The sequence below is a fragment of the Pongo abelii genome, chromosome 4, assembly GCF_028885655.2.
Source record: "Pongo abelii isolate AG06213 chromosome 4, NHGRI_mPonAbe1-v2.0_pri, whole genome shotgun sequence".
Lineage (NCBI taxonomy): Eukaryota > Metazoa > Chordata > Mammalia > Primates > Hominidae > Pongo > Pongo abelii.
In genome coordinates, this window is record NC_071989.2 from 74,348,781 (window position 1) to 74,369,134 (window position 20,354).

The following is a 20,354-nucleotide window of genomic DNA, read 5'->3' on the forward strand; positions in this document are numbered from 1 at the left end:
AACCTGCTCTTTAACAAAGATTATAAAAGGTTAAAAAGAGTCTATAAAAATCTTACCTTATGGTCTGACATTAAAAATTGAATAAATGTCTACAAAGTTTATTAAAACTAAGTTTAACATTAATAGCACAGTAATATAAAGGTGAAATTTAGCTTATCTGGTATAAAAATCATACAGGAAGCATTGTCAGATATAAAATGGTGTTTGGCTTCTTTGGTCTAAAAACTAATAAAAATAGGTGCTAAAGGAAATTTCTCAGTAGAAAGGCACTGAGAACTATAAAGTCCGCTGCTGATGTCCCCACATTTAAAACAAAAGGTCAATTTCTTAGAAATTATATACTTAGTTTATCTTCCACTTTCCTTTCCCTCAAAACTAAAAGTCTTTTAGCATGGGTACCACCCCTAGAATTTCCAGTAAACCAGCACCAGCCTGAAGATCACCTTCTCATCAAAGGGTGGAAAGAAGAAAAACTCGAGCCAGCCTGGGAAGGACCCTACCTTGTGCTGTTAACCACTGAGACTGCCATTCGTAGAGCGGAAAAGGGATGGACTCATCACACCAGAGTCAGAGCGCCCCCACCTCCAGAGTCATTGGCCATAGTCCCAGGGAAAAAACCTACCAAACTAAAGCTAAGAAAAATTTAACTCTTTCATCTATTCTATTACTCTTCTTCCCTCGCTCTATTGCTGACCATCTAGTTATTAACATAACCAAGTCAATTTCGCCTCAAACTATTGCATTTAATGCTTGCCTTGTTATACCTTGTGGGGACCTGCCAAGTCAAAGACAGCTTTCTACTTCAGAAAAGTACCTCTGTCCCTCCTGACTCTCCTCAGACTGGGCATTAGTAAATTAGGACCATTTAATCCGGGGAAATTTCAATAAAGACCCCAGTGTCAGCCAGGATTCTTGCCCCCCAAGGTAGAGCTTTTATGCCGTAGTTGGTCCAACGTTCTGTGGACCGCTAAAGAGCAAGGATGGACTGCCCCCACCAGTTTTTGTAATTTCCTAAAATCATACATTCATCTTACTAGAGGATCATAAAAGTTAAAGACTTAAACTTTGGCAATTAAAACAGGATACCAAGATGCAAATGCCTGGTTGGAATGGATAAAATATTCCATCTGCACGTTAAACAAAAGCAATTATTATGCTTGTGCACACGGCAGGCCAGAGGCCCAGACTGTCCCCTTTCCACTAAGGTGGTCCTCCAGTCGACCAGGCGTGGGCTGCATGGTAGCTCTCTTCCAGGATTCTACAGCCTGGAGTAATAAGTCGTGCCAAGCTCTCTCTGCTATATCCCAAGTCCAGCACCTTGCAGGTCAGTCCCTGAGGGCCATCCAGCCTCCATCTTCCAACGCTAAGTTCACTTCGTGTCTCTCACGACAGGGAGGAAACTTAGCTTCCTTGAGGACCTGAAGGGATGCAGTGAGCTTAAGAAGTTTCAAGAGCTTATCAATCAGTCGGCTCTTGTTCATCCCTAAGCAGATGTGTGGTGGTATTGTGGTGGACCTTTACTGGGCACTCTGCTGAATAACTGGAGTGGCACTTGTATTTTAGTCCAATTGGCTATCCCTTAACCCTGACATTTCATCAACTAGAGGGAGGAAAAATAAGACATTGTGCGAGAGAAGCCCCTTATGGGTCTTTCAACTCTCATGTCTATTTAGACGCAATTGGAGTCTCACGGGGAATACCAGATCAATTTAAAGCTTGCAATCAAATAGAGGCAGGATTTGAGTCAATATTTTGGTGGGTGACAGTTAATAAAAATGTCGATTGGATAAACTACATCTATTACAACCAACAGCAACAAGCTTTTCATGAGTTAAAAGAAATCTCATGTCGGCCCCAGCCCTGGGGCTACCTGACCTGACAAAACTCTTTACACCCTATGTGTCAGAAAGAGAAAAAAATGGCAGTTGGAGTTTTAACCCAAACTGTGGGGCCCTGGCCAAGGCCAGTGGCCTATCTCTCAAAACAACTAGATGGGGTTTCCAAAGGCTGGCCCCATGTCTAAGGGCCCTGGCAGCAATGGCCCTGTTCGCACGAGAAGTAGATAAACTAACCCTTGGGCAAAACCTGAATATAAATGCCCCCCATACTGTGGTAACTTTAATGACTACCAAAGGACATCATTGGTTAACAAATGCCAGATTAACCAAGTACCAAAGCTTGCTATGTGAAAATCCCCGCATAACCATTGAAGTTTGCAACACCCTAAACCCCACCACCTTGCTCCCGGTATCAGAGAGCCCAGTTGAATATAACTATGTAGAGGTGTTGGACTCAGTTTATTCTAGCAGGCCCAACCTCCAAGACCGTCCTTGAACATCAGTAGACTGTGAGCTATACGTGGACGGGAGCTTCGCCAACCCCTGCAAAGTGACTCTGAAAAAGACGGCAAGCCCTGCTCCAGTCACACCCAGAAGCTGACTGGTCCACACACGGCTGAAGCATGAGAAAACTCATCACGGGACTCATTTTCCTTAAAATTTGGACTTGTACAGTAAGGGCTTCAACTGACCTTCCTCAGACTGAGGACTGTTTCCAGTGTATACATCAAGTCACTGAGGTAGGACAAAAAGTTGCTACAGTCCTATTATTTCATGGTTATTATAAGTGTACCAGGACTCTAAAAGAACTTGTTTGTATAATGCTATTCTATACAAGGTATGTAGCCCAGGAAATGACCAACCTGATGTGTGTTATGACCCATCTGAGCCTCCCATGACCATAGTTTGTGAAATAAGATTAAGGACTGAGGACTGGTGGGGGCTCATAAACGATACAAGTAAAGTGTTAGCCAAAACAAAAGAAAAAGGGGTGCCCAAACAAGTCACCTTGAAGTTTGATGCCTGTGCTGTCATTAATAGTAATAAGTTAGGAATAGGATGTGGTTCTCTTAATTAGGAAAGAGGCTATATGGCAGAAAATAAGTACATTTGTCATGAATTAGGACTGTGTGGAAATGAATGCGGATACTGGTTTTTTGTCATTTAGGCTACTTGGATAAAAAATAAAAAGAATCCTGTCCACCTTCAGGAAAAAAAAAATGAATGAAATAGTCTCTACCCTCAAGGAGCTCAGAGTCTTATTTAGGAGACAGACATGGAAACAGGTTAATGTTAAAAGTACCATATAAGTGGATGTAGAACACATAAATTATCGTGCCCCTAACACCATCAGCCTGTTTTATAATTATGTATTTACATGTCTTTTCATCTCTACTAGATTATAAGCTCCTTAAAATTACTCCATTTGTTTCATCTTTGCATGCTTGTGTGCATGAAAACACACACATGCGCACATAAACACACGCATGCACATGCATGCACGCACACACACACACACACACCCCCCCCAGGAGCCAGCTGAGGACTCTGAGTAAACACTTGATAAATATATGCTCTTGTTTATCTGGAAAGGTGATAATTTTGATTTACCATTGGGTAAATCAAGCTGTACTAGTTGTGGATGGGGCTATCTAGGTGAACACCGTGCACATGTACACACATGGATTTTGTTAGGGGCAATCTTTGAGCCTGGTGTATGTCATAGAAAGACAGAAAAATATTAACAAATTTTTCAGATGAACATCAATGATTCAATGCAAACTCTTTATCACAATGAATATAATCACAGAATGCATTTCCTCCAACTTAGAAAAGGTTTCATTAAGATGCATTTTGAAGGGGGATAACACAGTTTTTTCAGTGTAGCTCGAGAAGAGGCTTTAGTTAGGGAGTGAAGATCAAGACAGAAATTCCTGATTCCTTTTATTCCTCTTCATAGCCAAATCAATATCCTCGTAACCTGGTGCTACCTCACTCTACCCCTACAATCCATCACTAGATCTTATTAATCCAACTCCAAAATCTGTCTCACACCTGTTGATTTCTCTCCATCTCTACTGCCACTAACCTTACTTCAGACAAACATCATTTCCCATATGAAATTTTGTAATGGCTTTCTAGTAGGTCTCCTGTTTCCTCCTCTTGCCTCACTCAAATCCACTCCCTAAACTTTAGTCAGAGGGATCTTTCTAAAGCACAAATCCAATTATACTGCATTTTGATTTAAAAAAAAAATCCCTTAATGGCTTACTATTGCCTTCAAGATAGAAATTCAAACTCTATATATGCTTAGTACACCACAGTAGTAAGGCTCTACTTATCTCTTGCGGCTCATCTCTCTATATGTCAGCCATATAAAATAATTTCCAATATTCTCCAGTGCTAGCCCAGTGTCAGGCACAAAGCGAGTAGTGTTGCTGTTGCAGCTACAGTAACTACTACTACTACTGCCACTAATAGCATCTGTCATTTAATAAATACTGTATATACCAAGTGTGCTAAATGCTATAATTTATATAGTCCTTACAACTCTCCTATGAGGTGGCAATTATTATTCTGTTTTTAAAATGAGAAAACAAACTTAGAGTGACTGGTAAAAAGTCACATATATATTAAATGGTGGAGCCATTCTAATACTAATTCTTGCTAAGTGTTTTCTGGATGTCAGGCACTGTACTATGTACTTTGTATGTATTGTCTAATTTAATACAACAATCACTTATATTTCAAGAAACCAAGACATGCAATAATTTCTGTAGAATGAATAAAGCCCTAATCCAAGTCTTTGAGCTTGCCTCACTTGTGTCGAGTCCATTTCTATCTCTTGAACTTGTTCCACTTATTTCAATCCTCTTCACTTCATGCCAAGTCTCCTCCACTGTTCAAACCAAAGACTTAAGAGGATTTCTGCCACTCTCTTAAAGCTTAATATTATCATTGGTAACAAAAACACTACTATACTACTTTACATTTCATTAAAGATGAACGGTTCAGAAAATATTTTCAAATATTAAACATTATTAAACAAATTTTTAAGAATTATTACAGATGAGGAAAGCTTAAGAGACTTCATTAAGGATAAACAGCAAATGGTAAAGCTGGAACTAAATCCTAGGCCTTGTGACCCATACTTTAGGGCCTACTTATTATCCATTTCTCTGTTATTATTGTATTCACAGGCTGCTCTTAGTACTGGCAGAAATAAACTCATGACAATACATAGTAAACATGAATTATTATAAGAATAAGTTGAGGTGAAGTACAAGAGGATACAAGGCCACTTCATCCACATGCTAGGCAAAAACATATAGGATGTATAGGGAACTCAGTTTTTGTATTTCGAGGCTATGATTAGTTTTCTAACGGAAGCATTCATCAAAAAATGCACTTGTGCCACTCCCCTGCCTCCTTCACATTTTATAATCATGTGTATGCATATTAAAGTCTGGGACATACATCTCTTGTTTATTCTAATAACTTTTTCCAGTGGCAAGAAACTTCTGTTATTATTTTAAGAATGTAGTAGTATCTAGCTGCCTTTCCTAAAATCATATGCCAGGTCGTGCTTACAATTAGGGGAGACAAAGAATGCGAAGACAGACAATTCATTCATCTCCATCTGAGAAGTCCCCAGGAAACCCAAACCAAAACCAAACCAGATATGATTGATAATAAGAAGGATAAGCCTGGGTGCGGTGGCTCACGCCTGTGAACCCCAGCACTTTGGGAGGCTGAGGTGGGTGGATCATGAGGTCAGGAGTTTGAGACCACAGCCTGGCCAACATAGTGAAACCCTGTCTCTACTAAAAATACAAAAAAAATTAGCCAGGTGTGGTGGCACGTGCCTGTACTCCTAGCTATTTGGGAGGAAGAGAATTGCTTGAACCCAGGAGGCAGAGGCTGCAGTGAGCCGAGACCGTGCCATTACACTCCAGCCTGGGTGACAGAGCAAGACTCCGTCTCAAAAAAAAAAAAAAAAGAAGGATAAGAAGACAAAGCAGCACAATATTTATTGTGTCAAGTAGTGTTCTAAATCCTTGGCATGTAATAATCTACCTAATCCTCATAGAAACTCCATGAAGTGAGTACTGTTACACATCCATTTTACAGGTGAGGAAACTGAAATGCTAAGAGGTACAAACAAATCCTGATGGCAGTTTCCTACTAAAAATAAAGCTCTGAAAGATACATGCACAAAGACTAACCCTCTGTAGAACAATGTGCAGTTATGTGTAAAGCTAAACACATAATGACATTTAATTAGGCAAGAAATCATTTTAGAAAAATTACACCTCAAAATTCACTATTTTAGCCAAGGATATTTTATCTTATAGTAACAGAGGTACAGAGATTTTCAACCATATTTTCAAGAAAATGACAGAAAATCAACCAGATTTTCAAGACAGTGAATGACTGAAAACTACATTTGTTACTCAGTAAATACACCAGGCCTGAACCCTGCAGATCCAGCCACAAATATTACATGTCTACAGCCAGAGTCTCAACTCTGTTCTCTGCAAATATTGTACTTCTTACAGGTGATTATAAAATTAAATGTTTAAAAATTGCTTGTAAAAATAATAAAGGCACAGGAATGCCACTTAAACCAGGTTCATTTAAGTAGAACTCTACCAAGTCCTTCTGACCTTATGTCAGAGATGTTCAAGCAGAGAAGTCCTCAGTTTGTTTTTATATTTACTTATTCCTTCTGCTTTCTTGAGCCTAAATTTCATTTTTCCCTCTTTACCCTACTGATAAATACAGAATCCCTTCCTTATCCACAGTTTCATTTTCCAGTTTCAGTTGCCAACAATCAACTGAAGTCTGAAAATAGATGAGTACAGTATAGAAAGATATTTTGAAAGAGACGTTACATTCACAGAACTCTTATTACAGTATGCTGTTATAATATTTTAATTTTATTATTATTATTGTTAATCTCTTATTGTGCCTAATTTATAAATTAAAATTTATTATAGGTTTGTATAGATAGGAAAAAAGTATATAGTATATATAAGATTCAGTACTATCTGCAGTTTCAGGTATCGACTGGGGGTCTTGGAACATGTCCCCTGTGGATAAGGGGGGACTACTATTAACGTGTTTGTCCATCTGAAGTCCTCTGTTTTATTTAGCTATGTAAAAAATAAAAGTAAAAATAAAAAATAAAATAAAATAAAAAAATAAAAATTTCTAGAAAAGCAAGATGAGCCACGGTTATGTATGTATAGACATGTATGTTATGTAATGTATAGACATTAATTTAATTATGAATGCTTCAGAGCATTCTCCAGAGATAATCATTGGCCTATACCCATGCAAAGAGTATGTTTTTGTGTAACTTTTGAGTGTGCATTAAAATCTATTAGTAATAATTAGAAATTGGGATATTTAGTTCAATAATAATTTTTTTAGATCAAAGAGTAGTTATAAACATCAAAATTCATCTCATTCTTTCTCATAATAAACCTTTAGGTAGCAGGGTAGAAGATATTATAAAATTTAGAAGACTAGTGGTCAGTCTATTCTTTAGTAAAATTATTTCTCATTATTTCTCCTTATATGGGTAAATGCCTATTTTTTCCTCTTTATTCATATAATTAGAATCTCATGATCATTTAAAATCCGACCAGACCTTCTGTTTTTTATTTTCATCTCAGTGATACAGGAGGTGACTTTTATGAGAGATGCATTTATGCTTCAGCTTAATGTTCCATGATTAAGAAGAAGCAAAAATATATTTTGCAGAAAAAGTATTTGAAACCAACCAGGGAAAACAATTTGGCCCTCACTTGTAAAGGACAGAAACATCAACATTTCGGGGTTACACTGAGTTCTCCCTGGAGAGATGGGTTTAAATTACTTAGTCAAAGGACCAGAGTAGAACCTAGGAATATGCAAGGTGCTGACACAATTGTCTTATCAAACAAAACACAGTCCCTTGCAGGTAGATTTTCCCCATCTTCCTTAAGTAATGCTATCTAAACATAAGTACTATAAAGTCAGTTGATTAAGATGCCAGTTACCCACTTGCCCACGAGTAAGTATAAGAAATGTATCTTTTTCAATGGGCATTATTCTATAGGAGTCAAATAAACCATTTTGATACATCAAAAGCATGGGTTAGGGCTGCTGGACCCCATCCACAGTATGCAGCAATGCTTTCAAGAGCTACTTGCCAAGTGAGGGCAAAAACAGAAAACTATTTAAAGTCCAAATAGCCTGGGTGATCCCAAGTATAGATTATAGGACATGAGAAAGCTGTGGCTTCATTAGTTCCAGAAAAGGCTGCTGATGAGCCATTTTCCGCCAAGGTAATTTAACTTTTTTTTTTTTTCCTTTTGCCATAAATACTGGGTGGGTTTCACTGACGCTGGCTTTATAACAATGGAAATTTTATACTAGAGTAGCCGGCAGAGAAAAGGAAAGGGTCAAAGGGCAAATTCCTCTTTCTGCAATATGTTTTCACCAGTTGAACCTCACCCTTGTGATTAGCAGAGCTCAGACAGCTGAGAGTTGGAAGTGGGGAGGGGGCAGAAAGGGGAGGTTTTCATGGGTGTGTCAAAAAAATTGTGTGAAATATTTGCCAAAGGTTAACCGAAAGAGACTGAATACCGCCTGATCTTCTGCTGGGACCTTCTCTTTTCATTAGTGGGAGGTGTTCCATTCCTTTGGGAAGAACAGGCTCCTTGTTCTCATTTTGTTCGCAGTAGCTACTCAGACATCTATTTCATTTAACGTTATTTATTCTTACTGATTGTTAACCCATCTAGGGAAGGAAAGAGGCGGGCTGCCTAGTAAACTACGGGAATGGAAGTGTGAGAGTAAAGACCCCGCACATACCCCCCTTGGGGAAATAAACAGGAGAAACAGTATGGGGCAAAAACCATCTTTCCTCTTGAACAAAGGATGATGACAGTGGTAAAGATGGTGCTCAACTAGAAATTTTGAGACGGTAACAGCAGCAGTTTTCGACCTGTGCTTACCCCAGAATTGTTTCCTGTCTGTGGAAAGACAACAGCAGCTCCCTTGGACAATGCTTTATCTGAGGTAGTAGTCCCCACATGTGTACTCCAGCCCCTCAGCATGGTTTCTTGCCCCTAAGCTTTGATTCAGCAATGTTAAAGAGTATTGCAGAAATGTGATTAAAAGTGTCCTCAGCTTAGATGTACATCTTCTGGCAGCCTCCAAAAATGCCTTAGAGCCTCTTAGAGCCATTTGAGTGAGTCACTTCAAAGACGGGATAGATAAGAATCAAAATTCTAATAGAGGGGTAAGATCAACCTATGTGAAGTTGAATTCTGAAGGAAACTTTAAAATAGCATTTGGAATGGAAGCATATCAGTTAATATACACAAGCTATCTCTCAAGGTGATTATATGTGGTTGTTTTATTTAAAAACAGAATAGTGTAGGTCAGAAGATCAGTGTGAAATGAGGCTTACATTAAGTTTTGATATTTTAGTGGTTGGCAGCAATTTCTTTTAGAAATTTCTCAGAAGGCATTCCTTCTCCTTATGAAGGGTGATATAGTATAGAGTTCTGTATTCAAACCTTCCTAGTACCTATCACTATCAGTCTTTCATTTATTCTTAAAAACAAACCCTTTTCTCTCACACTGCTTTCATCGTCCACTCTTTGTGTTTCTGTTCAGTCATTTCTCTTTTCAGGCATCCTTTCTCCAGCTTCCCTATTCTCATCCCTACTCCCAACTCTACACCCCTCCATATTCAGCTTAAATACCATCAACTAAAAAGCCTTCTGATCCTACTCCAGGCTATTCTGCCCTTCTCAGCTCTGAATTTCCATATGAATTATACATTTATACCTCACAATCCACTGTTTTATTACACACTGCCTTATATGTATTATTCTCTAGTTGTTTCATGGGTATTTTTCATTTGCCCAAGCTTATAGGATTCTTTCATATTTACCATGGTGCCTATCCCAGTATGTTTAGTAATCACTCAAACTTACTGACTTGACCTGAAGCCCTCAAACTGTGGCAGCCAATCATCAGGTCTCCTATTATGATTTTCCCATAACAAATTTCTCATACCAATGAATATTTATGGATTTCTATAAGGGTCCTGGGCACTAACATGTGTACAACTCTGCAGAATGTCTATTCTTTATCAATGGATTTTATCTTTCAAATCAATTTAGGAGTTAATGCATCCCGTTAGGGAACAGAAGAGTCCATACTGTTTTCCATAACCACTGACAGAATAATACCAAGGATATCTCTATATATGATTGAAATATATAACTAAAAAATCTAACTTAGGTAGGCAGAATGTAATTACTGAAGCTGGACTATGGCCAGGAAACTTGGAAGAACACTCCCAATTCCTGTCAAAGATTCCATGGATAACCACATGGAATCTACCACAACTGGTCAGAATCTCCACTTCCATGTACCATCTTAAACACAGTGCTTCTTTCAGTCCTGTGCTCCAGCAAAATAAGGCCACTCAAGCAGTAAGATTCACAGGGGAATCGTTACATCCAAAAATTCCTAAAGAACAACGTTTAATATTTTTGTTTGTATTTTGACAAATGTATGAGGTCTACAGGAAATACCCAAAGCAAGTACCACAATGTTTCCGGCAGGATATATTAGAATAGAGTCTGAGATGCATCCTGTTTTGCTAACTTGAAAGAAATATCTCTGGTTATATAGCAAGGTACTCATTCTTAACACTTAACACACACTACAGAAGGCTTCAGCTCTTCTTTGGGCGATGTAGAAAATGATATAGTATGCATATGTATCTGTCTCATGGATACTGAGGAGTCAAAAATTAACTACCTCTTACCTAATTTTTCATAAGATAATTTCTCTGAGTGGCTCCGGATTTTATTAGGCTATTTTGTATACATCTGTGCCAAGAAAACATTATCTTGGTCAGGTCTTCCTCATGTAAGTGAACGGAATGATCAATTCAAATTTGATGTTTTCCTATGTTATAACCTTCAGCTCCATGTTTCTTCCACAGTTGAAGTAGAAGACATAAAATATATAGATATAGATATGTCATAAGTGATAATGAATTGATAACAGTTCATACCTAAGAGTTATGTAATTAGGCTGCTACATTACGTGAAAAAAGATATTTTAAAAATTGTGCTTTCCAAATGAGATCCTAGAAAAGGTCATTCTAGGTCTTCAATAACTTTTGGGGTAAGAAAGGTTCTTGACTCTCCTTTGGAACTTCAATTTTTAATCACGTATCACAAATTCTAAACTTGTGATGTGCTCAATAGTAAGAAGGAGAAAAACCACTTATAAGAGTACCCACTATAATGTTATTTCAAATTTACTTTAGACTTATTTTTAATCAAATTGATGACAAGTTTCTCGCTGATTTCCCTTACGCACCCCAAAAAAACCCTTATTTCCTGACAAGCAGCAATAAAATATAACATGGTCACTATTACACAGCCCTTACTTGTTGAGTTCTAAGATGCTCAGGTGTCCTTAATATTAACTGCTTTAGGATGGGTAGTTAGGACATTTCAAAACATATACATATAGCCTCAGATTTCCTTACCTCAGACCAGTCCAAAGCCACCCACTGTGGTGGACATGACTGGTTGTTGCAGGGCTCTTTTTCGACAGGCCGGTGTGTTAAACAACCACTGTAGTCCAGCGTCTCCTCCTCAGAAGGTCCGATCTTCCTGATGCAGAGCACTGCCCTTGTGCGCATCCCACCATCACAAGTCTTGCTGCACTCCAACCAATCCCCAATGAACCACCTGCAGTAAGACATGGAAGAAACACAGAAAAGCATTTCCTCAGTGCATCCAGAGATTTTTAGCTAAGTGAAGGCACTTTCACTGATGGACTACGAGCTGACATTTCAATGTTGGTTGATAAGACAAATGGCAAATGAAAGAGCTGCTAAGGAAAAGGCCTTTACTGTCATTTGCTCTCTAAAGTGTAGTGTGTGGGCAGAACCCAGGTTCAAACAAGTGCACTATGTCTTTAAACCTCTTTTATTTTTCTGCTTTTTAATTACATTCTAAAATGAGGATAACAATGATCAATCTCATACAATTGTCACGAGGGTTAAATAAGGTCATATATATAAAGCTCTCAGTGGTGTGCTAATAAATGTTTAACCACTGGCTCCCCATGGCAGGGGGTGGGGGAGTTCTGATTTGTGGCATTTGCCAATTTTTGTGGTGTAAAAACCTCACTATGGCCAATTTCAAGCTACCAGCTTGATATATTAAAGGTGAACAGGAGAAGATATGCTAATAATAGGGTCCTATGAACCAATACTAGCTGGCTCCAGCACACCACTGAATGCTTCTAACATAGTGTCTGTCATATAACAAACAAGAAATAGTAGGTATTTTTATTATTATCACATTGAGGTAGGTTCTCCCATAATTAAAAATTTTATGCTAAAACCACTCTAAGGAAGCTGGGGATTTGTTTTTCAATTTCTAGAAATAAACCTCTATGAAGATAGGACTTGAATGTCCTTACAAGGACAGAGAAGGCCAGGTATCCATCCTAAGGACATGGGAGTCTTAAAACACCTTCAGCAAGAGCAGAGCTCTGAGCTAGCTCTATGAAAACAGGCAGATCTCTTGTTTCAACCTTTTGGCTCCTAAAAACAGCTTCTACACAGCTAACGTGGAAAGAAATGCAAATGTCTTAGAAAAAAATAACATGTCTCACATTTGTAGGTATACTACACCTTTACCCTAAAGTCATAAACTTTCACATACATAATTTCAGGAGGTTTGTGGGTTTTTTTTATTTTTTTATTTTTTATTTTTTTGCAACACTTCTGCAGGATTCACTCTTCTGGACACATTAATTAGTCTAAGGGATGTAACTCATGATCTAAATCAGATCAATGAGAATTCTGGTTTAGAATTTTTATATCTCAACTAGAGCAAAAGGGACCCTTTCCTTTCTGGTCACAAAGGTGCATAAGAAGATGAGTCCAGAGCTGCAGTGGCTAGGTTCCCTGTCAAGTGGAATTAGCTGATTTCAAAGAATGCACAGGAGCTAGAAAGTCTGGATGGTGTGTGAGTCTTTGATTCCAGCCATTTCTCAAGCTAGGTTCCCCCTTACACTTCCCTCAGCTGTGTTACGTAAATCTTATGTGCTGAAGCCAGCTCGAGTTGAAGTTTTGTTATCTGTAACAAGGGTCTTGACTGACATATTGTATTTCATTTATTAAATATTTGCTGAATGTCTACTCTGTTCAAGGCATTGTGCTTTGTTTTATAGAAGGAAGTAAGATCCAGTGTTAGGAAAACAGTTCTCCAAAATCATGAAAAGAGCAATGATGAAATCAGGACTAGATTCCCCATTGATTGCTATTTCAATCGAAATTCATTTTAACATTGCTGAATAGTAAAATATAGGTTACAAGCACGGGATCACAAGACATTTTCTTCAATCCATAATTACAAATCATGCAGTTATTCTCAATGGACATGCTCATGCTTTTCAGGTGGGAGACTCCCAAGAGAGAAGAATATGGAAAGCTTAAGAGCAAATTTCTCACTATTTCTGTGAGCATAGCTCCATTGTGCCACTTTTGTATACGGAAGATAATACTTAATGAAGTCAGAGTACTAGTATCCTAAATTTGAGCCTGCATTAAGCCAATTAAGCAACACTGGCCTTTGTTCATCATTATTTGTATTGTCTTTACGTATAAAGAAAACCAGCATTTAGAAATATAGTTAGCCAGTTTTTCAAATTTAAATTATATTTTATCAACATCTATAAATTTTCAGCCTAAAATTCATTTGAAGAATGATGATTTAATTTTGAATTTTAAAAATCTGACACAAACATTTTTCCTAAGTCATTTTCCCAGGGAGATTTAAAGTAATTTTCATATTCTTTCCTTTCTGTTTTCTACAGATGAACATGATCCCCAGTTGTTAGTACCATTTTTGGTAAGGAGGAAAGTGTGTACTGAAAATAATAACTTGCATGCCAGCCATGGTGAAACTCTGATTCAACTTTGCAACAGTGATTTCATCACCAAGATTAGGGGATAAAACAGAAATGTGCATTACAGTCACAAAAAGTTCAGTCACACCACCTCCAGCCATGATCTCATTAGTTCTCATAATGTAAGAGGGATGGAGGTCTTCAAATTAAACACAGGTGCCCCGAGTAACCACAATGATTCAGAAGTGTTGCAAAGGGTCAGGGACACCTCTGTGTTTTTATTCTTTGTCGTCTCTTCCATTCCATCTCTCCTCAGAAACTTAACCTAGATGTATCACTCTAGCCTTTAACTTGGAATATATGAAATTAAAAGTATTAATCACCTTCCCAATTTCCTTTCTGACTTTAACTCTCATTTCAGGCTTCACACTCAGTCCCTGTTGCATCTTTATTGCTCATCATATCATCCCTTCCCATGTCTCTCTGAAGGATGAAATCACACCCTAGTTATTTAAATAGTTTTGCAATTCTACCACTGCATCTGCTTGTCTCAGTTTCTCCACTCTCCCACCTAGTTTAAGACATACTGCTTTCCCTTGTCTTCCTTCTCCACGTATTTGACTCTCTGATGGCATTCTTTCTCTGTCTTCTTTCCCTCCTCTAGACTTTGTGGTAAAAACATGAATACAGAAATTCTCTCTGGGAATATAAATTGCTGAATCGTTATAGCTGGAACAATTCTGGGGCTATTTCTTTCTGAGCTTTTCCCAATACACAAATTGTCTTTATCTTCACAAGTCCTTCATAGCCATTAGACATTAACAATTAGTGGGATTCATGTTCGAGTGTCTGAAATAAGAGTGGCTTGCTGCAGCCTGTGTAATCTGACCTACAGTCCCAATCTCTTATTATTACAAAAAATAGTATAATTTGGAGAAGGGAATAAGAGAGACAGTATAAAAAATTTGTCCCAACCTTGGTAAACCAGAATATTTTTGAAGAAATAATCATCATAAAAGCAGAATATTATTTTTGCTTTTTAATTTAAAGGAAAATGGCAGAGCATACGAAAATAAACTGATATTAAATATTTGGATTAAGAGAGAGATTTCCTAGGCTTTGTCCCAGAGTCAGGGGTCTAATCATCAACTCTTTTTACAAACACAACATAGCAAAATTGTAAAAATCTTCGGAATTTGACAATAACATCTTTACTCAAAGAGAAATTCAGTTATATAACCTATTGTCTACTTACAAAGATAAAAAACTTTCCTACATTTTAAATTAACTTAAAAATATCAAAACAAAAAGTTGTTAAAAAAATAAAAAGAATTTTTTTTTCATTTCTCAGCTAATTGGAAAGTGAAACTAATATTAAGCAGAACACTCTATGCCCTAAACATTATACAGTCAACGTTTTTCTAAATTTTTAAAAATCAACATAATAAACATCTCTGAAGTTGTAGCAACTGAGAATGTGTCAATGAAACAAGCAAAATTAGATGTATCAAAATGCCACCAGACATTTGATTTGTACCTTACAAAGCTGGTGATGTCTGATGTAATGGAAAAAACATCACTGGATATTAGCATACCTCAGTCTGTGAAATGATGGGAGTTGACCTAAATAATTTCTATGATTCTTCCTAGGTCTTAAATTTTGGAGTTTTATAGATGACTCTGATGAATCTTTTTCTAAACTTAAAATAAGAGATGACAGTTGTCCATGGGTGAGGTCCAATGACTCAAAATAATGATTATTAAACATTATACCTTAAAATATACCAATTAAATAAAACCTAGCCACTGGATAAAAATTAATCTCTTCCCACCCTAAGTTTCCTTCAGCACTTTTGCTTATAACTCTCTTATTGTACTTAACAGATTTTGTCTTGTACTGTAGTTATTTTTGTATATATTTGCCCAATTAGATTACCCTCCGGAAAGGGAATCATTTCTCCCAAAGTACAGTGTCTTCCAACTTGAAGTTGATTAATAAATGTTTTTAAATTCTTGGTCACAATATTATTAAAATGAATAGTTCTCTTGTTTTCACCTCTCTGGTTTTCACAATTTTAAAAACCACAGTATCATACAGGAATAATATTTATCACTCAAGGATTCTTCACATGAGGTCATATGCAGAAATACTCTTGCTACTAAAACACGGCATGGTAAAAACTGAACTCAGCCTTTCTCTTTGGATTCCAACTTATTTTTTTTCCTTATGGTTGGGGATTAGCTTCTTACCAATCATATCCTTTAATATTAATTCTTTTCCTTTTTTTTTCCCAGTTATTTAAGGCTATGTCATGGATCCCTCTACTTTCATTCATAGTCACTTTACTACCTTGACTACTATACTTTCTTATAAAAAGAGTTGCTGCTATGAACATGATAACTTTCCCCAGCAAGGCCTCCTCTGGGTCTTCAAAGTCTTCCAAATAAACATAATATTATTTCTCTATCAATGCCTGTTTTGTCTATTTTTCCTAGTCCTCCGTCATTTTCTCTATAAGGACAAATCTTACTGTTCTCCCTTTTTGTACACTGTACTTATAAATTCTCTCAATATAACTAAAGACATTTGAAATATTTCATTATTTGAAAAAATACTTTCTGATCGAAAATACGATTTAGAATTTTAAACTTATGGTATAGGGAAAACAATCGTAATTGAAAATAAGTATGGATTCCTTCCTCAAATCAGGCAAAACATTTCAGATAGATCAATGTTTACACTAAAAATAAAAAAAGAAACTTTGAAAGTATAAGAGTGGGGAAGACCTTTCTAAACAGTATACCAATGAAGAAATAAAAGTTTGACAGCTTTCTTAAATAAGATTTTCTAAATTTTATAAGTAAAAATAGATCAAAACACCATAAATAACATGGAAAATAGATGACAAACTAGGAAAAAATATTCAGAACACAGACAAAAGAGTTCATACCCTTAATACATTAAGAGTTCATGCAAATCAATAACAAAATAATAAATACTTCAATAGAAGTATTGATAAGTAGTTCAATAGGACAGGCCATGATGATAAAAGGCAAAAGAGAAGTAGTACAAACAGCCACTAAACATAATTTTTAAATGTTCAGTCCCATCAGCAGTCCTATATATGCAAAATAAAACAGCAATTAGATATCAGGGCTTTTCCCCTATAAAATAATGAAAGATTGTTTTTAAAATAATAATACCCACTGTTGTTCACTTTCAGGAAAAGGCATTCTCATAGACTGTTAATAGGAATATTGATTCACACAATCTTTCTGGAAAGTAATTGGACAATGTGATCTCAAAGACTAACATGTGCTTCCATTTGAACTATAAATTATTTTCTTCTTTATTTAGCATATATAATTATAAAGAACAGTTTCAGAAGCAAAAGTGGTTAATGCTGCATTATTGCAGGGGATCAAAATAAAAAATACAGCCAAAATTGTTCAAAAGTGGAATACCAATTTAAATAAACAATCACATATCTACTAAATGTTGTCAAAGAGTTCAAATGTTCAAAATGTTGAGAACTGACTATAAAGTGTCATAAGTAGTATAATACAATTTTTTTATATACACATGCCTCTGTATACATAGAAAAAATACTGGAAATATATACATCAAAGTATTAACAGTGGTTTATAGGTTTTTTTGTTTTCTTCTTTTTGCTTATCTGCCTATCACATGATCATCTAAAAAAAGCCTATCTGCTTTCTTCACACTCGTAAAGTTTTACTGAATTCAGTAGCCTTTCTATGATTTCTATCTCTATAATACCAATGTCAACTGGGAATCTCAGATGGTCCCTGATGTTTGATGGTTTGACCTAACGATTTTTCAACTTTACAATGATATGAAAGCAATACACATTTAGTAGAAACTACTTGAATTTTTGAATTTTAACCTTTTCCTACCCTAGCTATATGAGGTACAATAGTCTCTCTAGACGTTGGGCAGCAGCAGCAATCTGCAGCTCCCAGTCAGCTACGCTATCACGAGCGTAAATGACCAATACTCTACAGTGTACTGTGTTGCCAGATGATTTTGCCCAATGGTAGTGTTCTGAGAAGATTTACGGTGCACTGGGCTATGCTATGATGTTCAGTAGGTTAGGTGAAGTAAATGCATTTCAATTTACAATGTTTTCAACTTTGTATAGGTTTATCAGGATGTAATCCCACCGCAAGTCAAGCATATATGATAACCATTTTGAAGAATTAAAATTTCCTTTTCCATAGTCTGAATTCAAAAGACTAAAGAAGAAATTAAAAAGCAACTAAGAGAAGTATGCTAATAATGAGTAATATTTTAAATATCTACATTTAGGTCTTTAAAAAAAACCCATCAGACTAAACTTTCTATTTTTCCCATATTCGCTGTATCTTTTCTTTTCAATTCCATTCCCCATCTCCAAACTTAAATAAGTAACTTCACTTCAGAACTACATAAGGAGACAGAAAGCTTAATTTTAATAATGTACATCAATATGTCGATTATCCTTAAACTGTTAAAAAACAAAAACAAACCTCCAATGTAATACTCAAACACACAACTTATGGGATGAAATGACCAACAACTGAAATCTCTAAGGACAATGGACATTTAAGTTTTTAAGCTTAAACAAATGAAAAAGCTTAGGCCAAAATGGAATAGGGTGTGACCAGGCTCACTCAGATGCCTTCAAAGGCTGATCAAATGCCAAATATACTACTTAAGATCCTGAAGGTCAGAGAATTAACATAACAGACTGAGACAATGACATGAAAATATGCTGAAGTTACTCGAAACATAGAAAGGGACAAAATTGGCCCATGGATTTTGAGCATCCCATTGCTTTACAGTTTCTCAGTTTTAAAATGAGAAAATGTACCAAGACCTGAAGACTTTTAAAATGGTTTAGAAATACTCTGGAATAGAATATCAGGGCTTTAATTTGCTGACCTAGTTTAAAGTTCTGTTGTTGTAAGGCATCCTATCTTCTGAGTGTTGGGTACAGGCATAGAGGTATACTTCAGTCTCTTTCTGTTGATTAATGCAGCAATACAACTCACTGTAAAGGGATTAACAAGAAGAGAACCCATTCATTTTAATGATGGTTTTAAATGAGACCTGCTCTCGATGAGCCACACATTATACTCTGGTACAGTTTCTCATTTTAAAAGTCTTTAGGTACAGGCTCATGCCTGTAATCCCAGCACTTTGGGAGGCTGAGGCAGGCGGATCACCAAGTGATCCTGGTTGACGCGGTGAAACCCCGTCTCTACTAAAAATATAAAAAATTTAGCCGGGTGTGGTGGCAGGCGCCTGCAGTCCCAGGTACTTGGGAGGCTGAGGCAGGAGAATGGCGTGAACCCTGGAGGCAGAGCTTGCAGTGAGCCAAGGTCGCTCCACTGCACTCCAGCCTGGGCGACAGAGTGAGACTCCTGTCTCAAAAAAAAAAAAAAAAAAAAAAAAAGGTCTTTAGGTCTTTAGGACAAATATGTAGAAAAGACAGGAGTGTAAATAAATCACTATATTTTATTACATCTAAGGCTTTTTTTTTTATTTGCCATTAAGAGAGGGGAAAAATGTCAGTTATTATGGTAGGACACCATTAGCTGCAAGTTGAATCCTAATTTCAGAGATGTTAAAATATGAAAAGATGTGTGCTTTAGAATTGATGAAATATGATCATTTCCAGCATTGTGTCAGAACAAAATTCATTGAAGTTCCTGCTTTAAAGGAGTTAATGACTGAAATCTATGGACAAATAGGAATCTTTGCTCAGTAAAAGAGACATCAAAATTCCTCCCTCTCAGGATGTTTTCTACCTTTTTTCAGCCTAATTTATTCTCATCATATAAATATATTTCCAAACATGAATACATAAGGTTTTTCTCTTTGCACCTGAAGAAAATAATTCTCATTTCTTTCCCTTACTTACTCAGGTGGGCAGGGCTCAGTGTTGCAGGCTCTTTGATTTTCAGGTGGCTTACTGTCAGGGTCACAGTAATTGTTCTGGACAATGGAGTTGTCATCCAACCTTTTACAGACCACCTCCTGTCTTTGGACACCTTGAGAAAAGGAGGACATCATTAATTGAAGAGAAGTTTACCTTCCATTAAGTTAGGTATGCATAGCTTTCCTCTGTGGGGAATTGGCCTCACTGGATCGCTGCCGTCTTATCTGTTCCACATTGGACTGCTTCTCTAAAATGGAGAGAAGACCTGGTCATTATACCGAAATTTTAGGCAAAGTTATTTTTCTCATATTTAGAAATATAACTATTTCAAGTCCAGAAAAGAAACTATTGGTAATCTTAAACAATTTTATTCACATTTGTAAATTCTTCTTCGTGCTTCCCTTAACAAACAAACAAAACAACAGATTACAATTTCCCAAAATAATATTATCAAATAAAATGTACAAATATGCATTTCAATGCAAAACAATGATTGTATATTTATTTAAAAATAGAACAATAGGGACAAATTTACTTTTTGATATTTTGTAGAACAAATCCCATCTATTTAGTTTTTGTTAGGAATACATCACATCCACACATTTCATTTTTTCTTCCA

General features: G+C 36.6%; 1 protein-coding gene across 13 annotated transcripts in view; it reads right to left on the reverse strand.

Moving 5' to 3' along the window:
* Positions 1 to 20,354, reverse strand: part of ADAMTS6 (ADAM metallopeptidase with thrombospondin type 1 motif 6) — a 331,685-nt gene that overhangs the window by 23,405 nt on the left and 287,926 nt on the right. For 10 of the 13 annotated variants that reach the window (XR_010139960.1, XR_010139961.1, XM_024247310.3 and 7 more), the window contains 2 exons: positions 19,718 to 19,847; positions 11,413 to 11,617 (listed from right to left, as the gene is read on the reverse strand). Coding sequence is in view for 10 of the 13 variants with exons in the window: in XM_024247310.3 (XP_024103078.2) it covers positions 11,413 to 11,617; positions 19,718 to 19,847 (335 nt within the window). In the remaining 3 variants the exon portion in view is untranslated. Of the gene's footprint in view, positions 1 to 11,412; positions 11,618 to 18,735; positions 18,845 to 19,717; positions 19,848 to 19,888; positions 19,983 to 20,354 lie in introns of those variants that run through there. The other 3 variants (XM_063724119.1, XM_063724120.1, XR_010139962.1) reach the window with 2 other exon arrangements.